This window comes from Oncorhynchus mykiss, chromosome 19 (assembly GCF_013265735.2).
Source record: "Oncorhynchus mykiss isolate Arlee chromosome 19, USDA_OmykA_1.1, whole genome shotgun sequence".
NCBI classification, from domain to species: domain Eukaryota; kingdom Metazoa; phylum Chordata; class Actinopteri; order Salmoniformes; family Salmonidae; genus Oncorhynchus; species Oncorhynchus mykiss.
Window position 1 is genome coordinate 8,683,437 of NC_048583.1, and position 25,262 is coordinate 8,708,698.

Below are 25,262 nucleotides of genomic sequence, written 5' to 3' on the forward strand. Positions count from 1 at the left end.
CTCAAAAATGTTTTTCTTCCATTACGGTTTTCAGTTCGGTTCCCTGAACCGTTCCAATCCCTGGTTCACTATCAGAAGGTTCTCAAACGCTATAGCTGCAATAAAATTCTACTCTGTTCAGTGTCCATGTGCATATAACAGATTTTTCTACACCCAGCTGTGAGTCCACTAGAACACTGGAGAGTGACGGAGAACTAAGGTGCTTCTAATTATTATTTGTTGCTTGTCTGATCGTTTTTTATTGATTACCTCACAGTTACTTTGTTTTATGTTCACAGAAACAATTTGAAGCATCTCCAGCTACTTCCAGCTAGTCATATGTCTATGAGTGACCAGTCAGTGACTTCAAGCAGAGACCCAAGTGATGATGGAGACCAAATAATCGATGAAAGGTAAACCAGTACAGCCTATACAGCGTAGTATAGCTGTGTGACATATACATGTATCATGTGATGTACATGTTTATTGTAGGTTAAATTTAATTGTGGGACTGTCTTTTGTTGCTTGCAGGGTCCATCTGCGGAGACCAGTGTCACCAGCTCCCAGTTATATATCCATGAAAAGTGATCAATCTATGGGTATCCCTCTTAGATTCAAAGAGGGAAACTTATCTCAAAAAGAGGAGTAAGATCACACATTTTATTTATGGCATTTTATCCAATTTGCTGTCACTAATGAATCTATTTACTGTTGTCGCTTGTAGGAGGCTATAATTGGTTGTATGCAGTAGAATATAGAAGAGTAACCAATTACATTGTTATTATCCTATTCAAGTCTGTAGAAAAGGGTTTTGTTCATTGTGTGTCCACCACAAGAGGTCCCCACTTGCCTTGTTATGACAGTCCCCCCAGGATTTCACAGTTTGTTTTTGTCATAGTTTCAGGCCAAAATGCTTGATTCTGCTTTGGCAATAATGACACTTTGCATTGCAATTTGCAATGATTTGGTGTAATTTTTCACGAAAATGCGCTGACAAGGGAAAACGTTTGTTGACGTGTTGCTTGATTGAACCAGTTTATGCAGCAAACGTGTGGTGATTGGTTAAAATTGAGAGCCCTCTTTTTGAATTGCGTTGATTGTGAACGCAGAATTACTAAATCCTGGAAGGACGATAGGTTGTGTCTTCTGTAAAATCACGCTAGAGATTTCAGGCAGTTGAGAACAGCAAGCAAACTTTAGCTATGAAGACAATGGCAAAACTCCTCACAAAAATGTGAGCTTTATTTCAAGATAAGCAAGTTACCATTGACCTCAAACTAATAATAGTTCAATGTTCTCTGACTTTTTGTGAAGTTTTCAGTTGAATTAAAACATTTTTAATCTAGCATACAATGCTTGTTAGTTTTAACCAGCTAGCAAACAATTAGCTAACGTTATCTAGTTACCTAGCAACAGACTCGCCAGCTGTGTATGGAAACAATTGAATGTGTGTCTGCGAACAGGGGTTGTGAGAGCTTTCAATTTTGTGTAGATATGGGATATACATTTTAAAATCATTTATAGATATACACTACCGTTCAAAAGTTTGGAGTCACTTAGAAATGACCTTGTTTTAGAAAGAAAAGCATTTTTTTGTCCATTTAAAATAACATAAAATTGATCAGAAATACAGAGTCGACGTTGTAAATTACTTGTAACTGGAAACTGTTGATTTTTTAAAATGGAATATCTACATTATCAGCAACCATCACTCCTGTGTTCCAATGGCACGTTGTGTTAGCTAATCCAAGTTTATCATTTAAAAAGGCTAATTGATCATTAGAAAAACCTTTTACAATTATGTTATCACAGCTGAAAACTGTTGTCCTGATTTAAAGAAGCAATTAAACAGGCCTTTTTAGACTAGTTGAGTATCTGGAGCATCAGCATTTGTGTTTGATTACAGGCTTAAAATGGCCAGAAACAAAGACCTTTCTTCTGAAACTCGTCAGTCTATTCTTGTTCTGAGAATTAAAGGCTATTCCATGTGAGAAATTGCCAAGAAACGGAAGATCTCGTACAACGCTCTGTACTTCGTGCAAAACGCACAAAAGTGCTGTTTGAATGAATTGCTTACGAGCCAGTGGGGCAAAAAAGTATTTAGTCAGCCACCAATTGTGCAAGTTCTCCCACTTAAAAAGATGAGAGAGGCCTGTAATTTTCATCATAGGTACACTTCAACTATGACAGACAAAATGAGGGAAATAATCCAGAAAATCACATTGTAGGATTTTTAATGTATTTATTTGCAAATCATGGTGGAAAATAAGTATTTGGTCAATAACAAAAGTTTATCTCAATACTTTGTTATATATCCTTTGTTGGCAATGACAGAGGTCAAACGTTTTCTGTAAGTCTTCACAAGGTTTTCACACACTGTTGCTGGTATTTTGGCCCATTCCTCCATGCAGATCTCCTCAAGAGCAGTGATGTTTTGGGGCTGTTGCTGGGCAACACGGACTTTCAACTCCCTCCAAAGATTTTCTATGGGGTTGAGATCTGGAGACTGGCTAGGCCACTCCAGGACCTTGAAATGCTTCTTACGAAGCCACTCCTTCGTTGTCCGGGCGGTGTGTTTGGGATCATTGTCATGCTGAAAGACCCAGCCACGTTTCATCTTCAATGCCCTTGCTGATGGAAGGAGGTTTTCACTCAAAATCTCACGATACATGGCCCCATTCATTCTTTCCTTTACACGGATCAGACGTCCTGGTCCCTTTGCAGAAAAACAGCCCCAAAGCATGATGTTTCCACCCCCATGCTTCACAGTAGGTATGGTGTTCTTTGGATGCAACTCAGCATTCTTTGTCCTCCAAACACGACGAGTTGAGTTTTTACCAAAAAGTACTATTTTGGTTTCATCTGACCATATGACATTCTCCCAATCTTCTTCTGGATCATCCAAATGCTCTCTAGCAAACTTCAGACGGGCCTGGACATGTACTGGCTTAAGCAGGGGGACACGTCTGGCACTGCAGGATTTGAGTCCCTGGCGGTGTAGTGTGTTACTGATGGTAGGCTTTGTTACTTTGGTCCCAGCTCTCTGCAGGTCATTCACTAGGTCCCCCCGTGTGGTTCTGGGATTTTTGCTCACCGTTCTTGTGATCATTTTGACCCCACGGGGTGAGATCTTGCGTGGAGCCCCAGATCGAGGGAGATTATCAGTGGTCTTCCATTTCCTAATAATTGCGCCCACAGTTGATTTCTTCAAACCAAGCTGCTTACCTATTGCAGATTCAGTCTTCCCAGCCTGGTGCAGGTCTACAATTTTGTTTCTGCTTTCCTTTGACAGCTCTTTGGTCTTGGCCGTAGTGGAGTTTGGAGTGTGACTGTTTGAGGTTGTGGACAGGTGTCTTTTATACTGATAACAAGTTCAAACAGGTGCCATTAATACAGGTAACGAGTGGAGGACAGAGGAGCCTCTTAAAGAAGAAGTTACAGGTCTGTGAGAGCCAGAAATATTGCTTGTTTGTAAGTGACCAAATACTTATTTTCCACCATAATTTGCAAATAAATTCATTAAAATCCTACAATGTGATTTTCTGGATTTTTTTTTCATTTTGTCTGTCATAGTTGAAGTGTACCTATGATGAAAATTACAGGCCTCTCATCTTTTTAAGTGGGAGAACTTGCACAATTGGTGTCTTGACTAAATACTTTTTTGCCCCACTGTATATATTCCAGGGTTTTTCTTTATTTTGACTATTTTCTACATTGTAGAATAATAATGATGACATCAAATCTATGAAATAACACAATTGGATACATGTAGTACCCGAAAATTTGTAAATGTGATACTTCAGTTTTTTATTTTTAATAAATTAGCAAACATTTCTAATAACCAGTTTTTCATTATGGAGTATTGTGTGTAGATTGATGAGGAAAAATACAATTTAATACATTTTAGAATAAGGCTGTAATGTAACAAAATGTGGAAAAATTCAAGGGGTCTGAATACTTTCGGACAGTATCCAGACCTAAAATGTAATTGATGAGGAAAAACATTTATTTAATCAATCTACACACAATACCCCATAATGACAAAGCGAAAACAGGTTTTTAGAAATTCAAGGGGTAAGAGATTGACTTTATTCATTTTGACATCAATTCATTTTTTATTTTGTTTTGTTATATCCACCTCTCATAGTGTTGTTTTACTATTCTTTTCAAAGAAGACTTTTCTCAAAAAGATTTCAAATCAAATCAAATTTTATTTGTCACATACACATGGTTAGCAGATGTTAATGCGAGTGTAGCGAAATGCTTGTGCTTCTAGTTCCGACAATGCAGTAATAACAAGTAATCTAACTAACAATTCAAAAACTACTGTCTTGTACACAGTGTAAGGGGATAAAGAATATGTACATAAGGATATATGAATGAGTGATGGTACAGAGCAGCATAGGCAAGATACAGTAGATGGTATCGAGTACAGTATGTACAAATGAGATGAGTATGTAAACAAAGTGGCATAGTATAAAGTGGCTAGTGATACATGTATTACATAAGGATACCGTCGATGATATAGAGTACAGTATATACGTATGCATATACGTATGCATATAAGTCCACAATCATCTCCTTAGTTTTGTTGACGTTGAGTGTGAGGTTATTTTCCTGACACCACACTCCGAGGGCCCTCACCTCCTCCCTGTAGGCCGTCTCGTCGTTGTTGGTAATCAAGCCTACCACTGTTGTGTCGTCCGCAAACTTGATGATTGAGTTGGAGGCGTGCGTGGCCACGCAGTCGTGGGTGAACAGGGAGTACAGGAGAGGGCTCAGAACGCACCCTTGTGGGGCGGCAGCGTAGCCTAGTGGTTAGAGCGTCGGACTAGTAACCGGAAGGTTGCGAGTTCAAACCCCCGAGCTGACAAGGTACAAATCTGTCGTTCTGCCCCTGAACAGGCAGTTAACCCACTGTTCCCAGGCCGTCATTGAAAATAAGAATTTGTTCTTAACTGACTTGCCTGGTTAAATAAAGGAAAAAAAAAAAAAAAAAAAGATGAATAATGTAGGGTAAGTAACATTTATATAAGGTAGTATTGTTTAAAGTGGCTAGTGATATATTTACATCATTTCCCATCAATTCCCATTATTAAAGTGGCTGGAGTTGAGTCAGTGTCAGTGTGTTGGCAGCAGCCACTCAGTGTTAGTGGTGGCTGTTTAACAGTCTGATGGCCTTGAGATAGAAGCTGTTTTTCAGTCTCTCGGTCCCAGCTTTGATGCACCTGTACTGACCTCGCCTTCTGGATGATAGCGGGGTGAACAGGCAGTGGCTCGGGTGGTTGATGTCCTTGATGATCTTTATGGCCTTCCTGTGACATCGGGTGGTGTAGGTGTCTTGGAGGGCAGGTAGTTTGCCCCCGGTGATGCGTTGTGCAGACCTCACTACCCTCTGGAGAGCCTTACGGTTGAGGGCGGTGCAGTTGCCATACCAGGCGGTGATACAGCCCGCCAGGATGCTCTCGATTGTGCATCTGTAGAAGTTTGTGAGTGCTTTTGGTGACAGGCCGAATTTCTTCAGCCTCCTGAGGTTGAAGAGGCGCTGCTGCGCCTTCTTCACGATGCTGTCTGTGTGAGTGGACCAATTCAGTTTGTCTGTGATGTGTATGCCGAGGAACTTAAAACTTGCTACCCTCTCCACTACTGTTCCATCAATGTGGATAGGGGGGTGTTCCCTCTGCTGTTTCCTGAAGTCCACAATCATCTCCTTAGTTTTGTTGACGTTGAGTGTGAGGTTATTTTCCTGACACCACACTCCGAGGGCCCTCACCTCCTCCCTGTAGGCCGTCTCGTCGTTGTTGGTAATCAAGCCTACCACTGTTGTGTCGTCCGCAAACTTGATGATTGAGTTGGAGGCGTGCGTGGCCACGCAGTCGTGGGTGAACAGGGAGTACAGGAGAGGGCTCAGAACGCACCCTTGTGGGGCCCCAGTGTTGAGGATCAGCGGGGAGGAGATGTTGTTGCCTACCCTCACCACCTGGGGGCGGCCCGTCAGGAAGTCCAGTACCCAGTTGCACAGGGCGGGGTCGAGACCCAGGGTCTCGAGCTTGATGACGAGCTTGGAGGGTACTATGGTGTTGAATGCCGAGCTGTAGTCGATGAACAGCATTTGACCCCCGATCTCACGGCCCCAACCCTGACCTTAAATCTAAACCTAACCTTAATCCTTAACTTAAACAATTTTGATCCCTAAGGCCTAATAATAACCTTTTGAATCGGCAGGTAAAATATTCACCCACTTTATGGGATTTTGTTGAAGTTGATAGCAATACTAATTAGTGGACTTTTAACGCTTCTACTCCTCGAAGTTATGAATTATTGTACTTTCAGAGTCCTTCTGGAGAGAGCAGAGTCTCCGACTCCGAGTTATGCATCAGCAAACAGTCACCAGTCAATGGATACGGATGAGGAAGACGAGGAGGAGAACTCGGCTCCAAAAGAGAAGTAAGATCATCCATTTTATTTAAGCAGAGGCTGCATGACCAAATCAGACTTTTCTTACCCAGAGCCCAAAAAACAAATCACGTTCTGTGCATGTGCTACAGAGGCTGTGAGACATGCGAGCTGAGACAGGATCAGAGACAGTGTCACTGTCAGTAGTGTCTTGGCTAACTGTTTTCCTCTTCTTTTATTTATTTATTCCAAGTAGGATCTCTTCATGAGAAATATTGTAATATTGGTATTGGTAACCATCTGGATGTCACCGGGATACAGTCTATTCAGTGGGGAGAGCATGCATGGCTAGTCGGCTCACAGTGTCCTTTGTGGGGGTTTATCCACCGTTGAATAGTTCTGTTATTAACATCATGGCGAGGAAAGTGCTAGCTAGCTATTGTAGCCACTTAATCAAGGCAAGAGCTAAAGTACAAGCAACAGTGGTTGCTAGGTTGTGGTGATATTTCACAGGAAATATGGCATTAACATTGTATCCCAAAATGGTCAATAAATTACACTTGAACACTTAACTAACTCTCCCAATGTAACACAAGGACACACACACACACACACACACAGGAGAGGGAATTGGCAGCGTTGGGAGCAAAAAAAGCAGAGAATCCTGCACATGCGCAGAAGGTTAGTTTTTTATGCTATTGGGAAGATATACAATGTTTTTAGCAACCCTGCCACTCCATCTTATTTTCAGGGTATTTCATTCAACTAAGGATCCATTTACACTTCAATATGAACTCCAGGATAGCATTGCTGTGTCTCTGCGTGCAGTTGGAAGGAAGTTGAAGGTTGTTTTGTGAGCCATTGCTAACTAGCATTAGCGCAATGACTGGAAGTGTGCAGACAACTTACAATTGCGCTAATACTAGTTAGCAACTTCCGTCAAAATGCCCAAATATTGTACTATCCCTTTAAGAAAGAGGCCTACACGTTCCCTAAGCGTTTTTGGAATGAAGCACATGGCAGTTTTTGGTAATCAGACTTATAAAACAAGCTCTTTGGGAGTGTCTTCATTATGGGCCATGAATAATTTGGATTCAACATTAAAACTCCCACCCACTCGTGGCGGACAAGTTTGGAGTTAACACTTTCCAGTTAATAGACCAGAACCAAACCAGTTACGGGTTAACTTTCATTCAAAATGACTTGACACAAGCGGAGTAGTCTCTGTAGACAGACATCCTTCCAGAGCCTTATCCGTTCATGTCCTGCAATAAATATTTCCGGTAGCTAGATGGAACTCGCATTGAATATTTTCAATGAGTGTATTTTCACAAGCGAGTTGTTTGCATGCAACATAACATTAGCGTTACAAGTTACAACCACTGACTTGCTGTGAGTACCAATGGGGACCTGAATCCTAGCTCTAAACCTGACTCTAATAGTAATATCAACCCCCCCAATACACACCCAGTGAGTCTGTCTGTATGTGTAAAAGAGAGAGAGAGATCTGGACATGAGTCTGGTTCCATCTACAATCTGTAATGGTGCAAGTCTGTTGTGGCAATGGATACAAATGCAAAGTGTTTCTCAAGTGTGTGACACTTAGTATGCATGATATTAAAGAAATTGTGTTTTTAGGTTATTACATTATTGGTTTAAGTTACAACACTATTGATGAAAAAAGTTACCACTTTATAATGTAATCAATGGAAATGTAATATAATTATAATAATTATTACATTAAGCACAAAAACGATATTAAGTTATGCGGTCAGAATATTACATTATCAGCATTTATTACATTATAAATGCAAAAGTTATTACGTTATTTTCAGGTGTTACATTATTCACTGTTATTACATTATCAGTTGCTACAAAGAGGTCCAGGACCAGAGAGGTCCAGGACCTGAACCACAATTTGCAGTTCTCTCAGGGTCAGCTCAATGAGTTTAATCAGGAAAACTGCAAGATGACAGCAATATGTAAGTCATTGAGAGAGGACATCAGTTCTTTATGTTAATCCATGATAACAATGATGGAGAAATCAGATAATCGAGGGACAATCAAGGCGCAACATCGTTTGTTGTGGATGAAATTGCAGAATCTCCATGAGACCTGGAGTCTTAGGACAAAGTGAGAGAAAGAATCTCAGAGAAACTGAAGATGAACCACAGGAAGATTGAAGTGGAGCGTGCCAACAGGAGTGGAAAACCCACCACCGTCCCAGGTGACAAGCCCGATAGTGGTCAAATTTCTGAGTTTCAATGAAAACGTAGCTGTTCTGGAAAGAGCCAAGACCTTGAGAGGAACATACGTCTTCCTCAACGAGGACTATCCTGAAGCTGTGGGCCAAAAGAGGAAAGAAGTTATCCCAGCCATGAAAGCTGCAAGAGCGCGTGGGGACATTGCTTACATCAGCTATGAAAGGCTCATTGTCCACCCTCCCTCCCAAAAGCCTGGAAGGGATGAGAGAGCCAAGCCTATTGGTTCGTAGCTTCAAGCCTGCAGCGTGCGCACACACACCAACTGATTAATGGACTGCTGAATATTTGTTTCTCTTGTTTAGTTTGTTCTTTTCCATATTATGTCTATCTCTGATAAGCCACCCAGGAAAGGGCTGAAAATAGCCCATATTAATATATGTAGCCTTAGAAGTAAAGTTCATGATGTCAATAACTTGCTAACATCAGATAACATTCATATATTAGCAATTTGAGACTCACTTAGATAATTCCTTTGATACAGCAGTAGCAATACAAGGATATAAGATCTATAGACGAGACCGGAATGCTTATAAGGGAGGAGTTGCTGTATACAGTGGCTTCAGAAGTGTTCACCCCTCTTGACCTTTTCCACATTTTGTTGTGTTACAGCCTGAGTTTAAAATGGGTTAAATTAAGATAATGTCAAAGTGGAATTATGTTTTTCAGAATTTGTACAAATTGATTCAAAATGGAAAGGTGAAATGTCTCGAGTCAATAAGTATTCAACCCCTTTGTTATGGCAAGCCTAAATAAGTTCAGGAGTAAAAATCAGGTTTGACTCCGTTACACCATCTCTGTCAGGAGGAATGGGCCAAAATTCAACTAACTTATATTGGGAAGCTTGTGGAAGGCTACCCGAAACGTTTGACCCAAGTTATACAATTTAAAGGCAATGCTACCAAGTACTAATTGAATGTATGTAAACTCCTTGCCTCCTTGCTCGCACACGCTTTTTCAGTTCTGCCCACAAATTTTCTATGGGATTGAGGTCAGGGCTTTGTGATGGCCACTCCAATACCTTGACTTTGTTGTCCTTAAGCTATTTTGCCACAACTTTGGAAGTATGCTTGTGGGTCATTGTCCATTTGGAAGACCCATTTGCGACCAAGCTTTAACTTCCTGACTGATGTCTTGAGATGTTGCTTCAATATATCCACATAATTTCCCTGCCTCATCATGCCATCTATTTTGTGAAGTTCACCAGTCCCTCCTGCAGCAAAGCACCCGCATAACATGATGCTGCCACCTCCGTGCTTCACGGTTGGGATGGTCTTCTTTGGCTTGCAAGCCTTCCCTTTTTCCTCCAAACTTAATGATGGTCATTATGGCCAAACAGTTCTATTTTTGTTTCATCAGACCAGAGGACATTTCTCCAAAAAGTACGATATTTGTCCCCATGTGCAGTTGCAAACCATAGTCTGGCTTTTTTATGGCGGTTTTGGAGCAGTGGCTTCTTCCTTGCTGAGCGGCCTTTCAGGTTATGTCGATATAGGACTCGTTTTACTGTGGATATAGATACTTTTGTACCTGTTTCCTCCAGCATCTTTACAAGGTCCTTTGCTGTTTATCTGGGATTGATTTGCAATTTTTGCACCAAAGTACGTTCATCTCTAGGAGACAGAACGCGCCTCCTTCCTGACCGGGTATGATGTCTGTGTGGTCCCATGGTGTTTATACTTGCGTACCATTGTTTGTACAGATGAACATGGTACCTTCAGGCATTTGGATATTGCTCCCAAGGATGAACCAGACTTGTGGAGGTCTACAATTTGTTTCCTGAGGTCTTGGCTGATTTCTTTTGATTTTCCCATGATGTCAAGCAGAGGCACAGATTTTGACAGTAGGCCTTGAAATACATCCACATGTACATCTCCAATTGACTGAAATTATGTCAATTAGACTATCAGAACCTTCTAAAGCCATGACATCATTTTCTGGAATTTTCCAAGTTGTTTATTAACTTCTTAGGGATGAGACGGGCTGAAATCCCGTTAACGGGATCGATTTGTCAACAACAGAAATCTCATAATTAAAATTCCTCAAACATACAAGTATTATACACAATTTTAAAGATACATTTGTTGTTAATCCCACCACAGTGTCCGATTTCAAAAAGGCTTTACGACGAAAGCATACCATGCTATTATGTTAGGTCAGAGCCTAGTCACAGAAAAACACAGGCATTTTTCCAGCTAAAGAGAGCTAAGTCACAAAAAGCAGAAATAGAGCTAAAATTAATCACTAACCTTTGATGATCTTCATCAGATGACACTCATAGGACTTTATGTTACACAATACATGTATGTTTTGTTCAATAAAGTTCATATTTATGTCCAAAAATCTCACTTTACATTGGCGCGTTATTTTTCAGTAATGTTTTGCTTCCAAAAGATCCGGTGATTTTGCAGAGAGCCACATCAATTTACAGAAATACTCATAATAAACATTGATAAAAGATACAAGTGTTATGCATGGAATTATAGATACACTTCTCCTTAATGCAACCTCTGTGTCAGATTTCAAAAAATCTTTACAAACTGATGCTGGCACTAAGACCGCACTCAACGAGCTGTATAAGGCTATAAGCAAACTAGTTTTACCGTAGCCCTTCTCTCCTCTTGACAGGTGAAGTCTCTCATTCAGGTACATGCAGCTCATCTGTCTCACTTCCCTCTGCATACTGCAGCACAGGATCAGCCTGAATATGGCTAGCTGACTACACTACCACTTTTGCTAGGCACATTTGAACAGCCTAATCTGCAGTAAAACACCCATAAACATCTTATTTAAAGTGGAACTGACAGCGGTTTAAACTACTTTGCAGATATGAAACAATCATATCAGTCAAAAATATAAAATTCCCAGTGTATATGTTACAAAACCAACTTTATAAGAGGTTTAAAAAATATTTTTTTACAAAAAAATCCATGATGTACAGTAAGGCATTGTTGGCAGAATAGATGGATGCAGTTCAATGCGTGATTAATATAATTCACAAATACATTTTTTGGTAGTCCCAAAAATATTGATTGCAGTCAGGATGTAAATCACAGCTGGTCTGGTACATTGTGTGCTGCTTAAATTGAGGCAGACTACATAACTGATTTACAAATGCGCAATACTCGTTGAATATGCCCGGTGTCAGTAAACAGTTTGCAAAAAAACAGTTAAATAGTTGCCAGCAGCACAGTTACAAATGCTCTAGATAACATTAAAACAGCCTAACCAGCTTTGCTAGAGCGAATAAAATGATCAGAGTGAGGTGTTCTCTATTTGTGTCTGGTTGGAAGTCAGTTAGTTTGGGTGCTTGACTGCTGTTGTGAGGTCAGAACGCTCGGATCAACCCTACTCCACGGCCAGAGTGTCCAGTGTCAATAGTTCAGTATGTGCTCTGAACGCTCAGAGAGCAAAACGCTCAGAATACAGATTTGAATGAGATTTCATGTTAAATTAATTTCATGCTAAAATGCTGTCAGTACACCTTTAATTTACCTTTATAATGCGGTTACTTTCTCAGCTCAAAATACACTTCTTGACTCTGCAGCTCTCGTTAAATAGTCTTACATGCATGTCTTCTCATTTTCTCCTTCTTTGTTATCCACTAGATACACCTATTTTCTCTAAACCTTTTGTAACTTCTCATTGGTTGAGAAAACTGTCAATTGATCAGCAGGTGTCTCTTATTAAAGAACCAGGGGTGCCAAATGGCATCACCACATTAAAGATGCACTATGCAGAAAACGCTCTGCCATTTCATGGTTGCTAAAACTCTAATAGTTTGCCTAATTTCAGTTTGTGACAAAACAAGCAGTCATAGTGTGGAGAATCATTGTACCACTGTGAAATAACTTTTCCATAACGATAACTATGGGATATCCAGCTGTTTGAAGCTGGTGTACAAAACCGAAAGTAAAGGATACAAAAATGAAACTTCAGAACGCAAAGCATAGAAATATAATAGATATACCGCTTCTTAGACTTGCTTTCAATGGGAATAAAATATCTGTACCTCACATTTCTTGGTGAATTTTGGTTGGGTTGCCCAAAAAGGTAAACATTGTAGCTTTAAGTATCCATATTTGTTTACCACTCCACATAAGATAATTTGTTTTATGTAAGTGCCTTTTATTAAATTAGCAAACAAGAAAATGAGCTTTCTGCTTGTTTCTTAACCTCCCTCAACAGTAGCAGTGGCACGCCTTTCATGAAGGCAATTCTTGAACTGCTCGAGCAGTAGCGGTGCGTGGATAAAATCACTGGGGAAGACCAGCCATGAAAAAAAAGCCATATTACAATTACAATCTATGTGTTGTAATAATTGCGTTGTTTGCTCTATAACCCGTTAGTTCATATGCCTTGTCAGTGTGATACAGTGCATTCGTAAAGTATTCAAAACAGACTTTTTCCACATTTTGTTACAATACAGCCGTATTCTAAAATGTATTAAATAAAATAATTTCCTCATCAATCTATACACAATACCCCATAATGGCAAAGTAAAAATTTTAGCAAATGTAAATTAAAAAATAAATAAATACAGGAATACCTTATTTACTTAAGTATTCAGACCCTTTGCTATGAGACTCGAAATTGAGGTCAGGTGTATCCTGTTTCCATTGATCATCCTTGAGATGTTTCTACAACTTGATTGGAGTTCACCTGTGGTAAATTTAATTGATTGGACATGATTTGGAAAGGCACACACCTGTCTATGTAAGGTCCCATCGTTGACAGTTCATGTCAGAGCCAAAACCAAGCCACGAGGTCGAAGGAATTGTCCGTAGAGCTTTGAGACAAGATTGTGTCAAGGCACAGATCTGTGGAAGGCTACCAAAACATTTCTGCAGCATTCAAGGTCCTCAAGAACACAGTGGCCTCCATCATTCTTAAATTGAAGAAGCTTGGAACCACCAAGACTCTAACGAGAGCTGGCCGCCTGGCCAAACTAAGCAATCAGGGGAGAAGGGCCTTGGTCAGGGAGGTAACCAAGAACCAATGGTCAGCTCCAGAGTTCCTCTGTGGAGACGGGAGAAACTTACAGAAGGACAACCATCTCTGCAGCACTCAACCAATCAGGCATTTATGGAAGAGTGGCCAGACAGAAGTCCTCTTGGAGTTTGCCTAAAGGCACCTAAAGACTCTCAAGACCGTGAGAAACAAGATTATCTGGTCTGATTAAACCAAGATTGAACTCTTTGGCCTGAATGCCAAGGGTCACATCTGGAGGAAACCTGGCACCATCCCTACGGTGAAGCATAGTGGTGGCAGCATCATGCTGTGGGGATGTTTTTCAGCGGCAGGGACTGGGAGACTAGTCAGGATCGAGGCAAAGATGAACGGAGCAAAGTACAGAGAGATCATCTACATGAAAACCGGCTCCAGAGTGCTCAGGACCTCAGACTGGGGCGAAGGTTCACCTTCCAACAGAACAATAACCCGAAGCACACAGCCAAGACAACGCAGGAGTGGCTTTGTGATAAGTCTCTGAATATCCTTGAGTGTCCCAGCCAGAGCCCGGACTTGAGCCCTATCGAACATCTCTGGAGAGACCTGAAAATAGCTGTACAGCAACACTCCCCATTACACCTGACAGAGCTTGAGAGGATCTACAGAGAAGAATGGGAGAAACTCCCCAAATACAGCTGTGCCAAGCTTGTAGCGTCATACCCAAGAATAATCAATGCTGTAACCGCTACCAAAGGTGCTTCAACAAAGTACTGAGTAATGTGATATTACATTTTTTAATAGATCATCCCAAAGTTGTTTGAGGGGGTCAAGTTCTTCCACACTGACTTCGACAAACCATTTCTGTATGAACCTCGCTATGTGCACGGGGGCGTTGTCATCCTGAAACAGGTTGGGATTTCCCCAGAATTGTCTAGAATTCCACTGTATGCTGTAGTGAAACCTGTTGGGGATGGGTGTACCGCTAACTGTACAATTTCTACCCAAGCAGCATGACACGTAATTCAAGTATTTTTTTTTGTGGTTAAACATTTAGGTACATAAGTGTCTTATATCGGCTGAAAGCTGAAATGATTGTTAATCTAACTGCACTGTCTGATTTACAGTAGCTATTACAGCGAAAACATGTCATGCTATTGTTTGAGGAGAGCATGCAACAACAAAATATATATTATTATTTTTCACCTCCACATATTTACTTAAATTCTGAAATCTTGCTCTGATTTGTTTCGAAAGGGACCCAGAGACATGTTGTCTCGCTTTTGTTAGATAAAATCATTTTTCATATCCCAAAAAGTCCCTATGGTTGGCTCCATCGATTTGGGAAATCCACTTGTTCAACTTACAAAGAAAGGAATCTGAAAATCTACCCCTAAACTTTGTTTCAACAAGTCAAAATGTGTTTGTATTTGTTCCTCAGACACCCTAAAAAATTATCAAACTTGAATATATCTTTCGGAAAGAAGTATGTTCAATAGGACACCGATTGCAACTGCATCATGGCGCGCAAGGACACCGATTTTTGAAGACTGTCTTTATACAAAATGTCATATTTCTTGCTTGTTCTTGAAGTTACAAGTCTGAAACTTTGCACATACACTGCTGCCACCCCGTGGACAGCCTCCTGGATGCAATTCAGATCGTATCTTGCTGTTTGACCTTTCTCTTGCATTTCAAAGATGGTCTCTCAACATAAAAACTATCGCTTTTTGTTTTTCTTTGGATTTTCTTCTACCATATCTATTGTGTTATATTATCCTACAATAGTTTAACATTTCTACAAACGTCAAAGTGTTTCCTTCCAAATGGTACCAAGAATATGCATATCATGGCTTCAGGGCCTGAGCTACAGGCAGTTTGCTTTGGGTATGTCATTTAGGCGGAAATTGAGAAAACGGGGCCCCATCCCTAACACTGGAACTAAGAGGCCGAGCCTCCACAGACCTACCACAGACAAACTGACTTGTTGGAAAGGTGACATCCTATGATGGTGCCACGTTGAAAGTCACTTAGCTCTGCAGTAAGGCCATCCGTTCCCAATGTTTGTCTATGGCGATTGCATGGCTGTGTGCTCAGGTTTATACACCTGTCAGCAACGGGTGTGGCTGAAATATCATTTGAAGGGGTGTCTACACACTTTTGTATATATAGTGTACATGATTGACATGTATATAAAGTACATATTTCTTGTGAAATTTAAAGTTGCTTGGCCAATCTAATAAATTAATGTATTTTGTTATGTTTTAGTGTTTACATTTTAATGTGTGTAATTGTCTTACACTTCAGGCCAGGAGAGGTGGTCTGTGATGTATGTGAGGTCCAAGCTGTGAAGTCCTGTCTGACCTGCACTCAGTCCTACTGTGAGACCCACGTTAAGAAGCACTACACACTACCTAAACTACTGAGACACACCCTGGTGGAGATGACTGGAGACCTGGAGGAGAGACTCTGTCAGGAACACCACAGAGCTCTGGAGGTGTTCTGCAGGACAGACCAGAAGCTGATCTGCTTGGAGTGTTCAGTGACAAAGCACAAAGGTCATGACACAATCATTGAAGAGATAAAACAAGCTGGAAAACAGGTAGGTTCTGTTCTCTTTTCTTGTACCTGATGATGTTCTTTAAAGAAGATATTGAATTTGATAATAATAATGTTCAGACATACAAGCTTTTTCATCGTATGTTCTGTAAAACAACAAGTGTTTTTCATCAAAATAATGGATTCTTACTCTGTTTTCAAGACTTTTGATAGAGATCAATGTCGAAGACTAAAGCTGGCCTCAATTGACGGTAGGTGTTTGTACAATCAAGAAATACATTTCCCAAACATTGTATTTTCAGACCTTTACATGGTGTTCAACAACATACATACAATTTTAAGACCATTAAAAGAGGAAGATGAATTTGTTTAGATTAATAATTCTTATTCCATAATGATTGTTTGATTAATATGTATTTTTCTTTTTTGTTTCGATGCAATTAAAGTAATAATTTTTCTCTTCCATTATTTCTTTAAGTGCTCCCCCTTCCTGGTGAGATCCAGTTCTCGTCCGTGACATCAGGCTCTGTGTCTCTGAGCTGGGGTTCTCCTGAGGGACTGACAGGACCACAGACTTTCAGAGTGACCTGGGGATGTGATGGAGAAGAGAGGAGCCTGAGGGTGGAAGATGGGTTTAATGTTGAAATAGATGGACTCCAGCCTGGTAAAAAGTACCAGTTCAGTGTGGCTTCAGAGGGAGAAGATGGCAGACAAAGCAGACGGATCTCAGCATCTGTATTCACTGGTACAGTAACTTGAGTTGGTCTTTGGTTATGTGCTTCTAGGGATGTTGTTGTTTTCATGTGATGTCCAAACAAGACATTAACAAACAATCTTATATTTTGTCAAACAAATTATATTTCTTTCTAGTGGTCCCAGCACCCATGGACTTACACATAAAACAGTCTGGAGCGACCTCCTTCACTGTCAGTTGGTCCAAGGCTGAAGAATTGGAGAAAGTCCCACAATGCTTTCTCATATCCTACTGCAGCCTGGGAACAGAGACCCGCTCTGCCAATACTGAGGACTCCTACAGAACTCTCTCTGGCCTGCAACCTGGTACTCAGTACAACATCAGTGTCTCAACTGTGTTGAACAATGGGGAGCAGAGCAAACCTCTCTCTACAACCATCTGCACAAGTAAGCCTCATACCGACTCACTTCACTTCTGGGGGGTGGAATTGGACAAATCTGAACTAGACTGAACCATTTTTCTGAAGAGGAATTGTGTTCTTGTTTTAGCTGTCCAAAAATTATTATTTTGGTAGTCTAAGAAGTTTAGAATTCTAATTGTTAGAGCCTAGTGTTGTAAAAGGCTAAAGAGATGAGTGGTGTAGTGATCCAGTACAAGGGTACTTGTTTTTAAATACCCCCAAGGCAAGCTAATCTCCCCTGTTATAGGTCATGTTGAGAGATTAGCATATCTTGGGGGTATGATGTTTGACCCTCTGTAACTTTCTCACTCATCATTATTCATGATTCATTCAGGACTATTAGTAATCATGGTAGCATCCACATTAATGTAGATATGTTATTATATTCTTATTTATAATAAAAGTTACTCCAAAATGACACAGTACATTATTTACCATTCATTTATATTAGGCACAAAATATTCTGAAACAACCAAACAATCCAGCAAGTTTGTAGTCAAAAGCTTGATGTAGTCATTGGGTGCTAGGAATATGGGACCAAATGCTAAACCTTTGACCACTTTATTTATAAGAATCTTTAGGGGTGTCAATAAGTTGGACCCCTAACTTTTTTGAGAAAATAATATGTATATTTCTATGAGCAGTTGTATTAGTATAAAATAATATCCACATTTGTTTGCAATATAGGCCAGTATTGGATGTATTTTATACAGTCATTATTGCTCATCTTTATCAAGAGGGTCAATAATTTCAAACACCACTGTATGTTACAAATCACCATGTTTTTAATAATCCAATACAACTCTGTTTTGTGTTATTTCTGTTACACAGACCCTTCGCCTCCAGGAAATCTTGTTATATGGTCCTATAGTGCGACCTCTGCTAAACTGATCTGGGATCATCCTGATGGCATGGAGGACATCCTGCACCACTTCAGGGTGACATGGTGTGACAATGCCAGTCCAAGTGAGTCCTTCACTACCAACAAGATCTTTGGAAATGTTACTGGTCTGACGCCAGGGACAGAGTACAACATCACTGTCTGCACCATTGACAAGAGAAATATGGAGAGTGACCCAGTCTGTACTACCCTACATACAAGTAAGTAATCAACTGCAGCTTCAAGATGAAATAAACTTGAATATTTTTGTAAACTCAAACATCTTCCTTTGTTATTGCAGAGCTCACTTTGAACCGTTTTATGCAGAAGTTGGGACTGACACAGCATTTTGAGGAGAAACTGTCGTTGAATGCCGTGCTTTCAATCGATGGCCTAACGTTAGGAAAGAACCATACGGTAACTCCTCAATCTCTACCGTGGTGTTTTCTGAAAGAACTGATGAGGATGAACGTCTCAGCAAGGGATGTAAAGTACACCCCCATTGATGAGAAGGATCATATGAAGGTAAACCCCCTTGACCTGATTACAGCCCTGTTTCTGTGTTCAGATGGTTTCCTGCAGCAGGAGATGGTCCAGAAAATGTCCATGTGTCAGTTTGCTGTTCCTCTGCTGCTGCCCAACTGTGACACAGAACAAATCACTTTGATGCTGTGGGCCTTGAGGGACATAGTGAGGAAGTTTAGACCCTCTTCACAAGCTGACTCAAAGTCCTTCATAGAGGAGAGAATTGTTGTCTCTGGTATTCCTATGGTGTCCTTTGTTAGGATAGGAAAGAGCAGCTTGTCCAAGTCTCAGATTTTGAACAAGTTGCTTAGTAACCCTCAACAGTACAATGACACATTTCTTCATCATGATATGGAATGTGGCGATTTCCCTCGGCAAATCTCAGATGGTCTGGTTGAAATCAACTGGTACCTTCCATGTGGGAACAGAAACATAGACATCTTCACTAAGCCTATGGTGGTGGCCAATCTCAGAGGAGACATCAGGTCCTTTGAAAAACAGTTCTCCTTTCTGTGTCAAACATCAGCTGCAGTTTACATTTTTTGTAATGAATTAGATGCATATTCTGAGATTTTGAAACGCAGAACTGGAAAAGCAGAGTTATTTCTGGTTGTTGACTCTCAGAAAAATAAAATCACAGAAAACACATTGAGAAAACTCACCACAGAATTCAGTATCAAGCCAACAAATGTGATTGTTAAGGAAAATGAAAATGATGCAGAATTTGTAAAAACCTTGCAGTCATCTGTCGGTGACATCACCGAAACAAGTCCAAACAAACTGCCAATTGAAAACATGGCTGACGAGGCTCATCAGTTTGGGATTCTGGTTGATGAAGACAGTGATGAGTGTCAGAGTGCCAGGAAGACAGCAAATGAAATCACCAGGAACATCACAGACACAATTAAATTCAAAGATGAACAGCTACCCTTACAGGGAACAATCTGGAAAGAGCTTTCCCAGTTGGAGAAAGAGAGATGTAGACTGAGAAAAGCAGGGGGTCAGGAAATTGAACACTACAAGAGCTCTCTGAAGAAAAGGGAAATAGAACTGAGAGAGGAGCAACAAAGATTTGAGATGACAAAAGCAATAAAAAACATAACTGGCATGTCAAGCTCAAAAGTGGAGCGATCCTATTTCCTCAAATGGATGCAGATTAATTTGGACAATCTGTCTCGGCAGAACTTGTCTGGTTTGCGGAAGCAGTACAAAGAGCTTTGCCAAAATCATCCAGAGAAAAAAGACATTGCCGATTTGGATAGGCAAATGTGTGACTGTTCCCTGGGACTTGAACACTTCCTGCGTGAGTTGGGCCAGCTGTATGAAGCTTCCTGCTATCTCCCTAAAGACAATCCAGAATGGAAACAGATGGAGCATCTCCCTGGATTGTGTGCTCAGATGCTGTTGGATGGTTTCCCCATTGAGCTTGTGGATGGAGATGCATCAAATATCCCTCTGAAATGGATATCAGCTGTTCTGACTGAGCTTCATACTCTTGTGGAATCCAACAGCAAGATCCGGGTCGTCACAGTTTTAGGGGTCCAAAGCACAGGGAAGTCCACTCTCCTCAACACCATGTTTGGGGTTCAGTTTGCTGTCAGCAGTGGAAGATGCACCAGAGGGGCCTTCATGCTGCTGATTAAAGTCAACAAAGAACTCAAGGAGGAGCTGAAATGTGACTTCATCATGATCATTGACACAGAGGGGTTGAAATCACCAGAGTTGGCTCAACTAGATGACAGCTATGAACATGACAATGAACTGGCAACACTGGTGATTGGACTCAGTGATGTCACAATAATTAACATGGCCATGGAGAATTCCACAGAGATGAAAGACATTCTACAGATTGTTGTTCATGCTTTTATCAGGATGAAGGAAGTGGGGAAGAAGCCGATATGTCATTTTGTGCACCAGAATGTGTCAGACATCTCTGCTCATGACAACAACATGAGGGACAGGAAGAAGTTGTTGGAACAGTTGAATGAAATGACCCAGGCAGCAGCCAGAATGGAGAAGAAGGAGAATATCACTAAGTTCACTGATGTGATGGAGTATGATCCAGACACAAGCAGCTGCTACATCCCAGGACTCTGGCATGGGACTCCCCCTATGGCTCCAGTCAATGCTGGCTACAGTGAGGCTGTGTATGATTTCAAAAAGAGCTTGATGCAAGACTTAATAAAATGCCAGAGTAATGATGACATTACACATTTCCTGAAGTGGACACAAAGCTTGTGGGAGTCCGTGAAATTTGAGAAATTCATCTTCAGTTTCAGAAACAGCTTGGTTGCAGATGCATACTCCAGATTATGCTCTGAATACAATGGTTGGGAATGGAACTTCCAGAAGGAGATGTATTCCTGGATTGTAAGTTCTGAAACCAAAATGTCAAACTTTGGCATAACAGATCTAAATCCCCAGAGGTCCATAAGAGATGTGCTAAAATACTTGATGATAGAAGCATCTGAGAAACTGTCATTGGGAGAAAAGGAAATCCAAGACAATCTAGTAAAATACTTTGAAATTGAAGATGGCAATGTCAATCTGGTGGAGAAATACAGGGAGGACTTTGTGTCCAGTGCCAAAACACTGAGACGAGAGACAGAAAACACAGTGAGGAACAACCTGCATGGAGGTGTTGAGATCAAAGAAGGAATGACAGAACTGAACAACATCAAGAGTTCTCAGACAAGTACAATGGAGAGAAAGGTGCTGGCTTTGCTGCAAACCTGTAGACAGAAAAAAACTGATTTATCAGATCAGGAACTCCAAGAAGAGTTTGAAAGTATGTGGGAGGAAACTCTGTCTGAGATCAATTTTAGTGGACTGCCAAGGAGAGATGTGGCTCAGGATGCCTTCCTCATGTTAAGTGGAAATCTTTCACTAAGGGGGAGTCATGTAAATAGTATGTTGGTAAGAAACAATTTGGTGGATTGTGGGAAGACAGACTTTGTTGTGAAATCAGTTCATTGGTGGCGGAATGCTGAAGGCTTTGCAAAGCACATGGATCATTACCATCACAGGAAAAAACTACAAGTCTTCTGTGATGACATCATAACACAGTGTCAGGAGTTTATAACCCAGAAGGTGGAAAGTAAAACAGATTACCATGATACTTACATCAAAGAGCTGCTGAACAGGATTGATGAAACAATTAAACAAAACAAGAAACGTAAAGTTAATGAAGAGTGTGAGATCCATCTGAAGCTACACATCTGTGGCATAGCAGTCAGAGAGTTCCAGAAGATGCATGATGATTTCATTGTATCCAACGACCCCCGAATGTGTCTGGAACAGTCTAAGAACAAGTACCTTACTGATTTCAAAGACTTATTTCATAACCGAGACCAGTGCCTAAAGAAAGCTGAGGAGTTCTCAAAGCTCTTACAGCCAGCTGTACAGGACTATGTGAGCAAAATGATTGGTCCTGATGTAGTTGATGAAATGAAGACTGGTAAAGGGTCAGAGGATTACAGCACACGGACGTCCTTCCAGTTCTCTGTTCTGAAACAGCTCCTGACTGATGGAGAATATGAGAAATATAGAAAGTACATAAGGAATTATGAAAAGTTTGTGAAGGACTGGCTGTTTGACCAGATTGTCCAACAACTCTCAAAGGACAGCAGACTGGAGAAATCAGAGAAGAAACATCTTTCAGAGATAGTCAAGATAATCACTGATGCCATTTCTATCAGAAAAACACATAGCACTATAGAATGCATCAAGACTTTCATTCAAAACATCTGCAGTGCTCTTGGAGAGAAGCTTGTCTTTCCAAAGGATGCTCTGGATTCCGTTATGATTCTGAACTCTGCAAACACAGATCAGTTTGCTGACTACCTCACAGAGTTTGTAGGGGAAATGAAGCAGACCGTGACATCAGAGTATGAACAGAGGACTGACATCAAAGAGAGGCTCAGATCTCTGCCATTCAAGCCTCAGGACAATATGTTCACCAGCCAGTTTGGCTGTGGGGAAGTATGTCCCTTCTGCGGTGCACCCTGTGAAGCAGGAGGGAAGGATCATGCCAAACACTTCACCTCCATTCACCGTCCACAGGGTGTCAGGGGTTGGAGGAATTTAAAGACAAAGGTGTTATGGACTAATATATGTTCCTCTGATGTGATTAGTGATAACACATTCCGGACCTCCCTGACAGGAGACAAACCTCACCCCTACAAGGACTACCAGACATATTACCCTGACTGGATCATAACTGGAGATTCCAGCATTGAAGCTTCAGACTACTGGAAGTATGTGATGGCCACATTCAATGAGAGTATCGCTAAAGACGAGGGAGACTCAACACTTCCTGCTGATATCCCAGAGGACTGGAAGGTATTAACACATGATGATGCAATGAAGAGCTTGAAAAACATATTCAACATGAAATAAAGTGGAAAATGATAGCATGACTCTTCTTGACTCAAACATAAAATTGGCCAATCAAAGATATCAGACATGGCAACCAGAAATAACTCACCGAGCATGAACATGGCAACACAAAGCCAAGAGCCATTCAATCAATCACAACTTTTGAAATAAATAGCACTTCCAAAACAATTAGTGATTTGAAAAACAACAAAAAGGGGCCCCCGACACTAGTTTTGACATTCAGCTGATGGATGGGGCTATGGAAATGACTAGTAAACATTACATGTTGGTATTCAGCTGATGGATGGGGCTATGGAAATGACTAGTAAACATTACATGTTGGTATTCAGCTGATGGATGGGGCTATGGAAATGACTAGTAAACATTACATGTTGGTATTCAGCTGATGGATGGGGCTATGGAAATGACTAGTAAACATTACATGTTGGTATTCAGCTGATGGATGGGGCTATGGAAATGACTAGTAAACATGACATGTTGGTATTCAGCTGATGGATGGGGCTATGGAAATGACTAGTAAACATTACATGTTGGTATTCAGCTGATGGATGGGGCTATGGAAATGACTAGTAAACATTACATGTTGGTATTCAGCTGATGGATGGGGCTATGGAAATGACTAGTAAACATTACATGTTGGTATTCAGCTGATGGATGGGGCTATGGAAATGACTAGTAAACATTACATGTTGGTATTCAGCTGATGGATGGGGCTATGGAAATGACTAGTAAACATGACATGTTGGTATTCAGCTGATGGATGGGGCTATGGAAATGACTAGTAAACATTACATGTTGGTATTCAGCTGATGGATGGGGCTATGGAAATGACTAATATAACATTACATGTTGGTATTCAGCTGATGAATGGGGCTATGGAAATGACTAGTAAACATTACATGTTGGTATTCAGCTGATGGATGGGGCTATGGAAATGACTAATAAAACATGACATGTTGGTATTCAGCTGATGGATGGGGCTATGGAAATGACTAATAAAACATGACATGTTGGTATTCAGCTGATGGATGGGGCTATGGCAATGACTAGTAAACATTACATGTTGGTATTCAGCTGATGGATGGGGCTATGGAAATGACTAGTAAACATTACATGTTGGTATTCAGCTGATGGATGGGGCTATGGAAATGACTAAAATAACATTACATGTTGGTATTCAGCTGATGGATGGGGCTATGGAAATGACTAGTAAAACATGACATGTTGGTATTCAGCTGAAGGATGGGGCTATGGAAATGACTAATAAAACATGACATGTTGGTATTCAGCTGATGGATGGGGCTATGGAAATGACTAATAAAACATGACATGTTGGTATTCAGCTGATGGATGGGGCTATGGCAATGACTAGTAAACATTACATGTTGGTATTCAGCTGATGGATGGGGCTATGGAAATGACTAGTAAACATTACATGTTGGTATTCAGCTGATGGATGGGGCTATGGAAATGACTAAAATAACATTACATGTTGGTATTCAGCTGATGGATGGGGCTATGGAAATGACTAGTAAAACATGACATGTTGGTATTCAGCTGAAGGATGGGGCTATGGAAATGACTAATAAAACATTACATTTTGGGTTGTGATTAAGACAGACAGTTATGGTCATGAGGCATGTATATTCAATCACTGGGTAAATATACAAATCTGAAATGACCATTAACAGCTTCCCAAATATCAAACTGTAGCTTTAAAGAAAAGAACTGTGAAAATCAGTCACAGCCACCTGTGACAATCCGTGATGGCTGTAAGGATAGTGACATCACTGACTGACAGCTACCAGCAGGCTGACAAAGAAAGGAAGGTGAAGTTGTCATAACTGCTGTAGATCACTATATCACCTGGACGGGAGTATAGTCTTTCATGTTAACGTTAGAAGATATGATCACACTATATCACCTGGACTGGAGTATAGTCTTTCATGTTAACGTTAGAAGATATGATCACACTATATCACCTGGACTGGAGTATAGTCTTTCATGTTAACGTTAGAAGATATGATCACACTATATCACCTGGACTGGAGTATAGTCTTTCATGTTAACGTTAGAAGATATGATCACACTATATCACCTGGACTGGAGTATAGTCTTTCATGTTAACGTTAGAAGATATGATCACACTATATCACCTGGACT

General features: G+C 40.7%; 1 protein-coding gene across 1 annotated transcript in view; it reads left to right on the forward strand.

Moving 5' to 3' along the window:
- LOC110497213 (interferon-induced very large GTPase 1) overlaps nt 1–24,251 on the forward strand; it is a 36,769-nt gene extending 12,518 nt beyond the window's left edge. The window contains exons 3-11 of the mRNA XM_036955476.1: nt 279–392; nt 511–624; nt 6,313–6,426; nt 15,891–16,185; nt 16,345–16,393; nt 16,621–16,887; nt 17,013–17,282; nt 18,128–18,397; nt 18,478–24,251. Of these exons, the coding sequence (XP_036811371.1) occupies nt 279–392; nt 511–624; nt 6,313–6,426; nt 15,891–16,185; nt 16,345–16,393; nt 16,621–16,887; nt 17,013–17,282; nt 18,128–18,397; nt 18,478–23,099 (6,115 nt within the window). The 3' untranslated portion in view covers nt 23,100–24,251. The remainder of the gene's footprint in view (nt 1–278; nt 393–510; nt 625–6,312; nt 6,427–15,890; nt 16,186–16,344; nt 16,394–16,620; nt 16,888–17,012; nt 17,283–18,127; nt 18,398–18,477) is intronic.
- Nucleotides 24,252–25,262: the final 1,011 nt, after the last annotated feature.